General features: G+C 41.5%; 1 protein-coding gene across 1 annotated transcript in view; it reads left to right on the top strand.

The window, feature by feature from the left end:
• Positions 1 to 5,378: 5,378 nt before the first annotated feature.
• Positions 5,379 to 15,420, top strand: part of tfpia (tissue factor pathway inhibitor a) — a 40,237-nt gene continuing 30,195 nt past the window's right edge. Inside the window, exon 1 of the mRNA XM_079170027.1 lies at positions 5,379 to 5,544. Coding sequence (XP_079026153.1) covers positions 5,445 to 5,544 — 100 coding nt within the window. The 5' untranslated portion in view covers positions 5,379 to 5,444. The remainder of the gene's footprint in view (positions 5,545 to 15,420) is intronic.

The following is a 15,420-nucleotide window of genomic DNA, read 5'->3' as shown; positions in this document are numbered from 1 at the left end:
TGTCTGACGACAACTTCTACTGACTCATTAAATTAATTATTGATTTGATGATTAACTCACCGTGGAGTGTCATTTTAATTGTTCGCTTCTTTGTTTAACTGAATAAAAGCAGCGGCGTATTGAATTTGAACTTTTATGAATGTGGCAAAGTAATAACACAATAAATCGCATGGAAAGCCCTCGGCTCAAAACAAAAAGCTTCATTACTTGCCTTGCTTAATCGCTCGTATTGATTTGTCCCACCAACGTTATTCGGCTATTTTTAAACTTCTTTTCATTATAACTTGAGACATGTCGGGCTCCAGTAGAGGATTTCTAATGGAGCTAAGGCACGGCAAGTGTTATCTGAGCCAAACAGGGTATGACAGAATGAAGTGGTCTTAAGCAGGGCTTAATCCAAGTCTTTTGGGGAGAGCTGCAATATAGGACGGAGAATGATGGCTTTGAAGACTTGAGACTTTAACCCACCAAAACCTACAGACGCCCGGCAACCGGGTGTACTTCTGATAGCGTTGCATGAATGTATGGAATGAGGAAATTAGTTGTTACTGACTTTTTAGATGAAAGAAATTGTAGGAACGGGACAACTCTTTCATTACCTCACAAGCCCACACTACACATTTAGCAGCTTGATGATTCTCCACAAGGGGGAGATGTTTGGTCATTGCCTGTCCAGGTTTCATGCTAACCTGCACCACCCGTTGGAAAAGAAAGTAATAGCTGTGACGGTTTAGAACTCCAGATGTGGACATGTTGATGTCATCTCCTAAAGCCCTGGTTCTCAACCATTTTGACTTTTATTGTCAAGCCACCTGCTACCAAGTTGCTTATATCTATATAAGAGTGATGTTTCCTTCTTAGATAGTTCATTGTAGTCGTTTAATGGGCCTGGTGGTGGTGGAAACTCCTGAATTCCACAAGCAAAGCAACGATTTAAAAAAAAAGCCAGAAAAAGCACGCTTTTTTTTCTCCTTTCTTAACTTGATAATAATCTTGAGACCCTTCAGATTTATCTTGTGACCCCTTGAGGGGTCCCAACCTGGGGGTTGGGAACCAGTGTCCTAAGTGATAAGCAGCGGAATGTTACTGCTGCAGTATTTTCCTCACAGTTGATGTCTATGTGTCATGTGTTTGGGATTTTACGATAAATGACCAGTTACGTAAAATAAAATACAAAAAAAAAAAAATTGATAATTTTGGCCTCTGTATTTCCAATACATATTTTATTTTCCCTCCAAAGACATAAAAAATTAAGGACCCGCATTCATCTCTGAAGTTGCCGGGAGGCCAGACAAATGACATCACGTCTTCTGCTATAAGCCAAAGTGTCAGGAGTCTTCTCCTACAGCACATTGTTTCAAGCGAGAAATATTGAGGCCATGATATCGTGGGAAAATCAGCACGCAGGAAATTCCATCAAAGCGTTGCTGCGGATTTGACCATGTGACTTTGACTTTCTCTCACTCGAGGACTTTCCGTGCAGAAGGTGTGGGGGGGGGGGGGGGGGGGGGCACATAGGCACAGTTTCCCTGAACGGAGTGAGTAATAGTGCTGCCCGATTAGTCTCACAGACAAGCACATTCTTGTCCACTGACATCCCACGAATGTACGACCAAGCATGCACACACTGAGAGGGTGCCAAGGCTGTGGACTGGTGTGGTACAAGTGATTCAGTGCAATTTCCAGCCTCCAATGCTAATTTTTCTCAAAACTAGAACAAATCTGGCAACGGTTCACTTCAGCTTGTGTGGTTTATTTGGTTCCAGGAATCTTCAAAGTGAGTTTTATTATTTCATGTCAATTCTTACTATTCCACCACATTCAGACAGACATCTTAACATTTGTTTGCCATACATCTTCTACTATTATACCATGATACACTTAAGTTAAAGTGGCAAAGACAATAACTACTGTACCTTCTCAGTTAGGATATGAAGGTAATCCAAAATAAGCCACCAGTCGAGCTCTACTGAGCAGCGTCAGCGCAATTATGATGCTAATTTGAGAGAGTGAAATGCATTTTGGGAGAAACATAACCATGGTTGAGCTACACTTTCCTTAAACATATTAGACACAATGTTGATTGTGAATTTGGTTAAAGACATAGGCAACTAAAGCCGCTAGTTTAAGTTTCGGGAAATAATGTATTGATGGCATTATGGTTGATGTAGATTTAACCTTAATTAATTCAGTTTTTGGCCACTTGGGGACAGCACTACAAGCTGTTAACATTGACATAATATGTCCATGATCCAACATTAGCATTACTTTTGAGCCAATGTCTCTGACAAAGTGGAAAAAGTCCAATATTCACTCTCCTTTTAGCTCTGTGTTGGTCTCCACTAACTCCAGAGGCAAATGCTGTGTCTCAAAGCCGTTTCTTTCAGTAGTGTACAGTTGTTTTTTTTACGATTGTTTGCTAAAAACAGCTGTTGCCACTGAAAACAAGGTTGTTAAGACCAGTGACTGAACCAAACACTAAAGTTGTGGGCCGTAAAACCAAAAGTATGAGCTGAAAAATGCTTAAACAGAAAATGCTGATATTTTCCAGCGGGTTAGTCATAAATGAGCACCACCATCATCATCGGTCCTCCTGGCGTGGTTCTCATTGTGGGTCCTCACATTTCTTAAGCGGCCAGTTGTGGTACCAGAAACCTTCTGGCAGTGCGGTCTTGATGATGTGAGGTTCTGGAAGTGGGAAGTGGGAGAGCCATTTTGGTGGGGACTCACGGAGATGGTCTTCATGGATTGAGGCTCCAGCATGTAATCTGTTTCTCCATGCGGTTTTGGAAAAGGTCTTGCCAGTTAGAGCTGTTATTGTGGAATTAAATATTTATACATAATATACCTTTGGCAAAACGATATGAATTCACACGATCATACTCTCAGTGAATGTTGCCATTAAAATCAAATTGCTACTTAAGCTGGAGGTCCTTCACAGCAGACAGCTGCTGTTTGGAACCGTGCTTTAAATCTATTTGAATAAAACAGACTAATCCCCTTCAGATTTCCAATTTCCTTTCTACGTGCAACTTGGAAGTAGGTGAGGTTGTTCCAGAAATCCCGGTTCTCCTTCGACAATACAGCAAGCTGCACCTCAGAATATGACACCTCCTATAACGATGACACAGTGCTTGTCAAGAAAAGCGTTTGTCAGGAAGATATTGGCCCATGCAAAATCAAATCGTCATCGTTTACTCAGGGTGGACTTACGTGATGTAACTGACTCATGCAGTTAATAACATCTCCACGTATCCCAGTCGGTTATCTTAGTGACATTTCGAGAGACATATCACTATTTTATCTTTTTACTATTGTCTTTCCAAACCTTTATTTGCCAAAGGAAGGTGGAGGGAGCATCCTTGCTCAATTCCGTTCTCTGCATCACACTTGTAATGTTCCACACAGGCACTCCTGGGAGCTGACCAGTATGACCACTGTCTACTGCTGCCGGAGGTTTATGAGCGCTACGAGAGCAGTCGGGGGTTTAGGAGGCTGTCTTGATGACACCGCAGCAGCAGCCCTACATGGAGACAAAACAAATATTAACTTTTCCCGGCTAACCCTTGCTCCAGAAAGAGAGCTTGTCTTGGCAACTGTGGCACCATCTGAGGAGAGCACACACACAGTTTTCAAGGGTTGACATCAGTTTAGGAACAATTTGGATTTGTGATATCTTTCACTTTCTTTGAAAGCAAGTTGGATCTACTGATCTACTGAATCCCTAAGCGTTAATCACGACATTGTATCATTATTTTCAGTCCAAATTAGTGACTCTGTGCTGTTTTCCTCTACAGTATGTAACTTTGTGGCTTGAAGCTTGATGCAAGAATGCGAAAGCCACAGAAGAGATCATGACGCGTTCACTTTTGTGTAGTTTGGAGGCTTCTGAGAGTAGAAGCTTGTTCCCAGAGCTCATATCTGCCTGGTTTTGTACTGAACTGAATGAATAAAGTTTGAACCAGCACCAAATGGTAAATTGTCACGTTGAAACAGGAAAGGGCGTTCAACAGTCTGTTGCAATAAAAGTTGGAAGCTTTAGTCCGAAATATCATTGGATGCTTACAGGAATAGTGTGACATTGTGGGCGACAGACTCACTTTTGGCCAACTGCTGGCTGACTTAGCTTAGCACAGCAATTTGAAACAGGGGGAAGCAGATGGCCCGCTCTGTCCATAAAGCTCACTTCACACATTATAGGTTATATTGTTTATTTTGTACCAAACCAGACCGAAATGTAACAATGACAATTCAACTTTTCACGGGGTTATGTTCCAAACTATTTCATTGCTGGGACCGTTTACTTCTTGGGAGTCTCTGCTGGTTGCCTGCCAGCTGGTCCTGGTTACGAAATGAGCTGTGTGCAGTTTATCTCTTCACACAGACACTGTGATATTTTGTGTTACAGCTTGTGGCCTTGAGTCTCTAACAAGTGAAGTATTCCAGTTGAACTGTGGATTTAACGTCATTGCCTCTGCTTTCATCTGAAAATCAGCTTAGCACATTTTATTGTATTTCACAATCTGTTCAGTAGACGACACCCAACATTCAAACTCTGACTCGGATAAGGATAGATTCCACCAGAGTGCCTTGCATGACATTCAAAAAGCAATCATTTTCATTCTGGGCGACCCCCAACTGTGTCTGAACTCTCCTGCCTTGGCACAGTGCAGCCAACATAGTTTGTTACTGTGCATTGTGCGGCATTTAACACAGTGTAATGAATGTATTGAAGTTCTGAAAGTACAAGGCGCAGCCATTTCAGCGTGTATGTGCCGGCTCGAAGCTCAATTGCAGTATGTGTCACTAGAGGAGTTGAAAAGGGGGTTTCAAAACCTCTCCAAAGGCCATAACTCAGGTACGAACTTCCTGAATGAAACGGACAGAGCTCTGAGTCTGGGCTTCAGAAGTATAATTTCTCATCACTGCAAGATGAATTGGAGTGAATTAAAGTGTTGTAAGGGGGTTGAAAAGATGCAGCCTCGGTTCTCGGCTTGCTACAGCTCATCTGCTCCCAACAGACAGAGAGAGCGACAGAGAGAGGGAGCGACAGAGAGAGGGAGAGAGAGATTGTTTGTGTGCTGAACAAAGGTGTTCTGCTGAGATCTCATTGCCCACAGTCCTTTTATTAAAGTATTTATGTCATACTCTTTATTTGGGGTAATATGATAACGTGCCATGAATAATAAAGAAAGAAAAAAAAAATCCTCATTGGTTTTCTTTTAATTCCTCAGTAAAAGTTATGAGTCATGGGGAATATTTTATTTCCTGAAGTGTATCACCCTCCAGGAAATTACTTGCAATTTCAATTCCGTAGTACCCGAAGAATCTACTGTTATCAGACGGAAGGACGCGCCCACACACACGCGCACGCTCACAACTTCAGCGCTACAAGTTGATAAAGTGCTCCTCTTAACTTTACATTCAGCGCGGACCAGCGCCACATGAACAATAGCATGACTCTGTCCAACAAGTGGTGGATTTTGTGCGCCGTGTCGCTCTCCTTCGTCGCCCGCTTTGGGTCTTGCAGAAGACACACAGAAGGTAAGACGATTGAAGGAAACAGACGTATATGTGTAGATACATTATTTCAACTGTGCTCGACGTGTTTACAGTTCGCGTGAGCTGTTGCAAGACAGCGCAAGGGAGCTTTTTAGTCACGAAAGTCGTGCGTAAAGTGGAGTCTAAAGTTTGTTTACACGTTCTGTATGCCCTGGCTTCGGTTCATTCTTGTTTGGGCTTTGCATTTAGTGTTTTTTTCTTGTAGTACGTGTTGTCCTCGATTTAATGTTGCTTTAATATTTATTGTTTTTTATCATGTTTGCCTTTCAAAATTGAAGCGCAATCTCGTTTTCAAACGGAATATGTGTGCCTCAAAATGACTCGTTAAACTGGCTAACACTTGTAAAATAGCATCTCTACTCTGCCAGTGTTGCTAAAAGAGTGGTCAACCATACACACACACACTCACTCTCACACACACACACACACACACACACACACACACACACACGGTCCACAAGCTATGCTTTGACTGAAATCCTGCTGCGTATCGACACCGCCGTTGACGCACCCCTGAGCTTGTTTTGATCTGTTAGAGGCCTTTCTAAGTCATTAATCGTGAGGGGAGAGATGTGACGTCAAGCCAGGCCAAAGTCCACACCGACAGCAGTTCTCTTACCGGCCACGACCCACACCTGAACCGCCCTGGCACCTTCTCCCGTCCTGTCATGTCGCAACAGCCTTCCAGGCGGTAATGAGGCTGTTGGGATTGGATGCCAACAAGCTGAGAAAGGTCTGAGCGGAGGCAGGTCTGATCCAAAGTGGAAGGGAAACTGCACTCCTCCATCCCTGAGAGCAAATGTTGAGCTGGCCTGGCTTCACTAATTAATGCGATGCAGTTTACAGAAAAGTCCAGAAAGGTCATTCCAGCTGTGGTAGGTCAGACGTGTCCGTCTGCAGTTAAGAGGTTTGGGGATGAACTTACGCTGTATCGCCTTAATGTCAATGTCTGTCTTTCTTATCTTTCGGTGACATACTGTGCAGGCGGTTTTATGCGTCATTTCCAACGCTTACAGTCTATGAGCAGCATTTGCAGCAAAGCATGAAGGCTACGAACCTTCTTATGGAAAGAAAATGTGACATACTCACACTCATCAATGTCCAAGCCTTTTCTTATATTTATGTCAAATCTCCTTAGTTGTTACAAATTATATTTTAGTGATAGCATTAACATTTAGTTTTTTTAAGGTGCATTACGAACTAACAAAGATTGGATAGCCCTTCATGCTTTGTTACTTTGGGGTCTTTTTAGCCAGGGCTGTATTAACCCTCTAGTGGGCCTTGGGGCAAAATTGAGCTGTTGGCCCCCTTTCACTCCCCTAGTTCTTCTCACTAACTTTGCATTTTGTATGTATCCTGTTGTGTTTTTGTATAAATATGAACGTCCGTTACGTTCAAGCCCTTGCAAATCAAGTTCACACAATGCTGATTAAGCCTAACGCCGCCAGGGAAAGCTCTCTGTAATTGGCTGTGTACGGTAGTTGTGGTGTCTGCCGTCTGTGTCGACGTTCCCCCACTGGCGCACGTTTGGTTGCAGGTGAGATCACCATATCTCCCCCGCCCCAAGGAGCTCTCTTTTAGTCTTCCTGTGCCTTTAAAAAAAAAAAACTTAAATCTAGCCTAGAAACTTAACTCCCATATGGTAATTACTTTAACTGCCAGAGGGGGGGGGGGGGGGGGGGGGGACAAAAGATCCGCACACAAGTATATCACTTTGTCCAGAATCACAAAAAACAACCACTTCTTATGGAATATTAGAGTATCTAGAATACTATTCATCAAAGCACCACAGAATAAATGCCACACAGTGATACACGCAGATGCCAGACAACACAAAGCCTTATATGTGTTTGATAGTACTTTAAAAGTGACATCTAAAAGAGATTGAAAGCCAGCGCAGTGAAGGCAAATTTGGCGTGAAGTGTTAGAAACACTTTGTTCGGGTCCATATTTTGGCTGCTGGATTTTTTACAATTTGGAGCACTTCCGTAGAGTTCAACAAGGCGCTGCTATAGTCGAGGTGGGAGGATATAAAAGCAAGACATTTTCTCTGTTACTAAGTAAAAGATATCATCTAATTTTAAAGACATTCCTCAGCCGATAACAACATGACTGGACTTTGTATTTTGCTTAAGGCTCAGAGTTTTGAGTGTTGACGTAATGGCAAAGATTGGCTCTATTTAGTTGGAAATGTCAATAACATGGGCCTCTGTTTACTCAAAATGACTTGCCCTCTTAAAGAACAATAATACATGTATTGCTTTCTTCCTGCTGGCTGACATTATTTTCTTGTTGTGTGTTGGTGACAAATGGTATTATGTTTGTACTCCCATAATAACATAGTCTGGAGTCCGTAAATTCTAAATCTTAATATACAGTAACAACAAATATATCTATGCTGGATTTTGTTTTTGAGCCTGATACTAATATATTTAAATAGGTGTAAGTGCAGACCCGGTTTGGGCCACGAAACTACTCGGTATGGTTAAAGAAAAGATCTAGGTCTGGGTTAAATGAACTATGTAAGTGGAGCTACTTAAGTACAGAACTTACGTCACAAATAAGTTAGCAAAGAGCAGTCTCCAGGGTGAAAGTCTAGTGCATCCACCTTGACCTCCTCCCGATGCAGGGTTTGTTGTTTTTTATAGTACACCACGAATTATAGTGCATTACTGAGGACAGCCTCATTGGCCAAACAATTAACATAAACAACTGTGTTTTTGATAGTTGTGCCCAGTGGTCGACTTCTTCAAACTCTGATCATGACAAGAATAGCAACAAATTGATTGTTGTTATTGATTGTTTTGTCTATTAGTCCCTTAAGCATCAGTTGATTTTCCATTATAAAAGACAACTGGACGGGGTGTGCTTATCCTATATGGAACAGCAAATAATTGGTTTTGCAGATAGATTTTTACTGCACCTTGAGGTAATGATGAATATTACATTATGCTACAGTACAGTGCCATTGTGTTATAAGAGCAAGCGTCACGTGTTTTGCATATGTATCTTGCACGCATATCTTTAAATTGAAATGTATTTGAGCTTTATTCATAACAGGATTTCATATTCTCATAGCCTTTGACCAAGCATTTAACATATCAGCTGACATTTATTGATAGTTGACATTTGCAAACAACTCGTGTGTACTGTTTTAACCCTTAAAGCACATACGGACAAATATGTGTTTAAATATTCCAAAATAAAAATTGGGCCTCCAGGAAGTATAACAAAAATGCATTACCATTTGGCAATTATACATTGCACCCATCAGAGATACGACAATACAAGCTATAGGTAAATACAGAGAGGCAATCTGAGCTACTTACATTACAGGGACCTTCGACAAGGTTTTGTCCAACGGGGGAACATTAGCTTTTTACTTTTACTATTTGCATATCATTTAGATGCTCTTGAGAGGTGAAACAATAAGGGTCTCACCAAGCCCCTTTGAAACTAAACATCAGTATCATGGGTGCACAGTCTTAGTAGCTTCACTAATCGTCTCACGGAGGAGTAAACATTGTGTCTCATTAATTCGTGGAGAAATTTAATTAGATGCTCACTTGCTGTTTGAAGTGGCCTTTTTATTAGGACGCCTCAGGCCATAGGATGAGAGGAAACTGTGTTGCATGTGCCATCTTAATTAACATCGCAGTAAGGAGTAGACTTCAGAAAAGTGCTCGCCTAAACTGTCACTAAAAACTATTTTGAGTCCATTAGATGAATACACCTACAACTGGAAAGTGAAGACACTTCTCTGCTTAGCCAATGAGGTGTCAGCTAATGTGTTCTGCACTTACTAGTACACAGGCCTTTGGTTGTTTTGTTTTTAATGAGAAAAAGTGTTTTTTTTGTCTCAACATGAATCTCACCTTTAAGCTATTTTACTGCAGCGGAAGCAGCAGCTCTTTCAGGGGGTGACACCAGCATTATAATGCGGACTGTTAATAAACCAAACGGTATAAAATCTTCTCTGAATCATGCGGTTCATTACTCTCTTGTCTGTTTTCTGGTTATACACGAACGCACCCACTTCCACTTTCTAATTGAGTTCAATCTTGAGCTTCAGTGAGCAATATTTTTTGAGTCTTTTTTTCCATTTTTTCATTTATATTTATATATTTTTTGTCATGGAAACTTATTCAATAATTTCTTAGTTGGAAATGACTTGAACTTTCTCTCTAAATACTTGAGCCATGACTTAGACTTGCTCTCTAAAGACTCGAAACTTGACCTGTCCTCTAAAGACTTGAGACATGATTCAGATTTGCCTTCTTTAGACCTTGTGACTCGGACTTGATCCAAAAAACAGCCCAGCATTCAATCTCTTAAAGGACCTCTTGTAGACTATTTTCTTCATACACTGAATAGTTGGAGCAGGTCTGTTTTGTCAGAAGAATTTTAAGGAGCCCTGCTTTTTGTGGTGCTTTTAATTGACTGCGTGGATTAAGTAACGATGGCCAATTGTGGAAATCAGTAGTGTGAATCATAATAACAGCAAGAAACATGTAATCTTTGCTGCTCCACTGCACATCCCGTGACCATTAATGACAGGGTTTTCAAATGTTTCGTCTGCTCCCTGACCATTACTGCCCACATCTAAGTAGACTCTCAAGTTTGTGACATTGTTTTTAAATGGAAAAACAGACTTTTTTTAAATCCCATTGCGCATGTGGCCCAGCATCGACATTTCCAGTTTGTCCCTACACAGCGTCACTGTAGGTTACCATACTTCTCAGAGGCGAAGGGTTGAATTCCTCTCGCTTTGACGCCTCCAGCTAGTACATTGGTTGTCTGGTTACATCTTGTTTTTGTTGTCTCTGTCATTGCCTCTCACTGTCTCAGTAAATTGCAGTGAATACACAGTGTATATTCCCATGTAGTTGATTCCGAATATATGCACTGATACTGTATATTAGTACTCACCTGAATAAGCCCCACAGCTGAGTGGGAGTCATAAAGTCATTATGACTCCCACATTATGTCATCTAATTGACAGGGAACACCTAGTTCATTTCAAACAACTAGAGACACACAGAGTGTAGAGTTCAAAATGATTTGCTTTGTCATTTGTTGTAGAGTAAAAATATAAAGGACACCTTGTTGTATAACATGACAACAGGAATGCTAGTTTAGAGCGCTAGTTGACTGTGTTTTCTGGGCGTGAGTTGGTTTAATGTAACCTTACGCGCCACTTGGTGTGTTACGAAAGAACCATCTGAGAACCGTCATTGAAAACCGTTTGGAAATGGGCAGGCACTTTCGAAAAATACTTGACTGGTGATTGGACACCAGCCACACACACCTAAACCACTCCCCTAGCTGCCGGTAGCTCCTCACAGGTGCGCTGATTGGTCAGAATCATTGTGGTTTCAGACACAAACACATTACTTGAAGGCTGACAAGATGGATGTCCGTGTAATCTCGTGACCCGGCGATTCGCGCGTAACCTTGTGAAATTGGGAGAATCCTGCCGTAATGCAACAAAGACAAAAATACAAATACTGAGTTAGTGTACTGTCAGCAACAATAGACGATAACACAACACACAGCATTCGCACGTGATTCATCAGATGCTCGACCAAAAGACTTTGCTCCAGCAAAATTGTTTTTGAGTGTCTAACCTATGAATCATTAGTATTGTACTTCCATATACTGTATATGGCCGACTCCATTGCAATAAGGTGAAGATATGTATTCCTGTGTGAGAAAATGTCTTTCCTCTCGAGGTTGACGCCGCAGTTTCGATAACAAATACACTCGGTGGAGCACGGGCCACACTTTAATCTGTGTCCTGTGCACTGCCGCCTGTATAAATTGGCAAAGGATACTTCCTCAGCTCTATATTTAGGGAGAAGAACTGTCTCCTTGGTCATTTCTCCACTAACTTGACAGGATGGTTAAGTTAGCTTTGCCTTTCGCAGCTACAGCAGGGCAGCCTCAGAACTGAGGGCAGTCTGAGATCAGATTCATTTCCAAAACCAACAACCGAGAAATCTCTCTGTCATGTTATTTGCTTCACCGGCTGGAGAAGATAGGACAGCTCACTGGCAATCCGCTGATCATGATATACTGGACCAAAATGGATAAAAAATAGTTTGAAAATGAAATGTTTGTGTCGGAATCAAACCAAACCAATGGTTGTTATTTATCTGCATGGGAAGTGAGGCGTAATTTACTAGCCTGACATGGTCAGACCAAATCTCAGAGGAAAATTGGTCTGGAACCTCGATTTCCACTTTCCAAGGGGCTTTACCAACGAGTCATCAAAAATGGGACGTAGCACTGAGCGACCGGTGACCTCGTCTGCCGTGTACGTGGTCAATCACGGCACCTAAGAGCGGGACCGGGCGCAAAGCAGGTGGGGGAAAAAATAAAGCCTGAGTGACGGAAAAGTACGACAAATATATTTCTTCTCAAGAAAAGCTTTAAAGCGGTCCTTGGAAAGTTCAACCAATATTTGTGAACGTGAGCTAAGTCTTAAACTTGGGATGTCATCAAGGATAAAGTCTGGAGCTGCTCCAAAGAACGGGAGACTGATTTTGTTGACCCACAGAATGCTTCCTTTCTCTTTTATACCCACGTGAGCTTTATTCTGTTGTCGTGTTCTCAGTTCTGAAACAGAAAATGCAACCATATACTCAGCATTCCCCCGGATGCTCTTTGCAACATCTGTAAGATCTTTCCCAATGCATTGTCTACGGAGCACTTCCACACTTTGTACTTGATGACATCACAGATTTCAGTTTTAACACTTTAGATTTGGGATTTGGAAGAGAGTGGTTCCTGCTTACTCATATTTTTGGACAATCTTAAACCATTGGAATAACATGCATGAAATTAGAAAATGGGCTTAGTTCGCCTTTAATTAAGTGCATGTAATTGTACTTCTTGCAGAAAATATACCGTCCAGTTCAGCTCTCTTCCATATCAGCTGGAGCCATCATGTTGTTGTTTTCGAAACTGCCTCAACAGCTCCTATCTCTACGGTCTTAATCTCAAACGCGCCCCCATGTTAGATAATTGGTTGTGATTGGCCCGGCCTGTCTTAGGTCAATGGAATCTTGTCCAAAGCAGAGAGACACATCGGCCAGAGCAAACAAGCTCCCTCGAAGATTCGTCTGGTTCCCAGGCAAGTCATTTTTTAAACAGACTCCTGCAATGTCTCTGAAACTCATTTCAAAACCACCTTATGGTTGTGGTAGTTGTTCAATTTCCATACTTTCTGGTTTTGGTGATGCAGAATATTTGCAGAGCCGTTTAGTGTAAATGTCCCCTGATCTGTCTGTGTGCACAGAGTGTTGTGTCTGTCAGGGCATTGTGTGTGGAGACAGCTGGGGATATATTATTAGTGTCTTTCTGTAGCTCACAGGAAGCTTTAATCTGTTGAATGTTGACAGATAATTGGATACATATTTTGCATATTGGGCGGGGGGTGAATGACACCGACACTGACCCTTATTAGGGATGCAGTCTTGTCCTATTCATGCCTTCATGACTCACTCCTTTTGGTTTGTCTAAAAAGAGAGTGGTATCCTTTCTGAGCCTGGAAAAAAAAGTTTCCAACTGGTCATCTGCAGACTGATAAGGCTATAATAACATTTCCTGTATGAGTCGTGCTGACGATAATTGCAAGCTTTATTTAAGTTCCAGGAAGTGATGCATCTCACAGGACGCTGAACTTGTCCGAGATAGGAATTTTTCTACACTAAATCACTCGCCGTAAATGCAAACAGACTATTTAAAATGCGACATTTAATGTTGTGTGATTGCTTGTGTTATTGTGTCATTTTATTTCAAATATATTTTGCAAGGCATAAAACGAAATGGCAAAGCAATATTTCAAGTCAATATTTCAAACCAGTCAAGTCTAAGTCAGAAATTCACCCCAATATTTCTTGATAGTCCAACAAAGAAAGAGCCTACCGCTCTTCATGAGAAGGTGTGGAGACTAATTGTAAGCTTTGCACTCAACCATAGCAACTGGTGTCAGTGGCGTGAACAAAAGGTTTGGGGAATAAAAGAAAGAGGTTAAGTCTGAACTTGTTGAGGTAGCACTCAGATAGACTACAGGATAAAAGAGTGATCACTTCGTCTTCACTCTGTGCCAGTTCAGACAAGGTGGGCGTTTTTTTTTTATTGCGGTTGAGATTACTTTTGCACTCCAAAGCTGCTCAACAAAAGTGTAGTTGAAGTTGAGTCAATATCAACTTGTAAAGTGAAGATTTCTGCTGTCAGGGCTGTGTGTAGTTGGATCATGTGTTTGGATCTGCCTCGCTTTATTTTCAGCCCGACGTTTTCCTAACTTCGTGCAGGTGCAGAGCCGTGTGTCAGGTTCAATGCAAATCCTTAGAAATAAAAACAGGTTGCGCAACTCTCCTCCGGTACGCCGTGTCTTATTCGCTAAAATGTTTTTCAGCTGCCTTGCCTTCGTCATGGTGGTAGCATCAGCCGCACAACAAGACCATTAAACAGATGAACACAAACAGGGTTCAACAAAGCAAAAGATAGGAGGACAGATGAAAACCACGTCAACAAGTTCTTTCTTGTACAGTTTTCCACCATTTACAGAAATACACGGCTATGAGTCTAAAATTGTGTGACACAACTATTATAGTGGTAATATAATCTCTCAGACTGTGAGAAAGAAGCATAGACAAATACAATCAACATTTTATTATTAGAAATGTGGTATTTGCAATTGCATACTGAGATGTTTGAGTAATAATAAGAGCAGGATATGGCCATATCTGTGTTTCTCAGCAAGTGGAATATTTAGTATCCCAGATAATAGCAGAAGTGCGATGTTTGCTTTACATCTGGGCCACATACAGAATGTGCTAAATAAAGTCCCCAAATACAGACGTTTATAACTGGAGGAGAAGGGATCCGTGCATACAGTAGATCAGTGCAGATCACATTTTTTTTTATATGGTCCGCTTTAATTTGCGCAACAAGAAAATGTACCAGACGAAATAGAAAACAAACCAAAATGATTAATTTGCAGTCGTGCTGCAGTGTGTTCTGCTTATATTCTTTTGTTGAGACAAGACAGGGACAAAGTGACCACATCAGACAGAACAGAAAAAGGTGCTGTTGATTTGTACACAAAGCAGGCGTAATCCCTCTCAGGAAAGCATGCACTCAAACTTTCAGTTTCACTAAAGCTCACCAATTACTGACACAGAAACGTCCCCTTTTTTCTCATTTGTACTGTTTGAATGATTACCGGCATTGCAGAAAAAGGCCGCTGTATTGATCCTCTCATCTAATCAAAGAGTGAATCTACGGTACAATCAGTCGAGGGTGACATTTGCATAGACGGGGAATGAGCCACTGGCTCTCGCCTTCTGTCCGCCCTATTGATTCATCTGCGTAATCGCATCCGCGTCAAAGGAGAGGAGACTAAGACACAAATGTTCATTGCTGCAGCCTGTAGAGTCCTCAAAGGTCAATTCAATATCCGACACATAACAGCTTCATTGTGTGTGGGGGTATGGAAGATGTGTTTAGAAAAATGGGTTTTAGCTTGTCTACTCAGGCTGGACTAAATAACAAATTCCCGACTTGTGATGTCCAATATGAGAAGTTATTATTCCCATATGTCGAACGCTCTCAGTGGTTGTTCAGAAACCTGCGGTGTGGCGTTCTGCTGTGGGAATTATTCCCTCGCTAAAGTGTTTACTTCTCTTTTTAAATTTTCTGACAGCAAATAACTCAAAGGTGGCATAGTGCAGATAGGGAGTAGTTAGTATTCATGATATTGCAATGGGATAACACAATATCACATTATTGCAAAGACAGCAGTATGGATGTTTTAAAATTCATGTTTCGATGATCGAATGAAACCCTGAA

The sequence above is a fragment of the Pholis gunnellus genome, assembly GCF_910591455.1.
Source record: "Pholis gunnellus genome assembly, chromosome: 12".
Taxonomy (NCBI): domain Eukaryota; kingdom Metazoa; phylum Chordata; class Actinopteri; order Perciformes; family Pholidae; genus Pholis; species Pholis gunnellus.
This window is presented reverse-complemented; position numbering and strand designations above follow the sequence as displayed.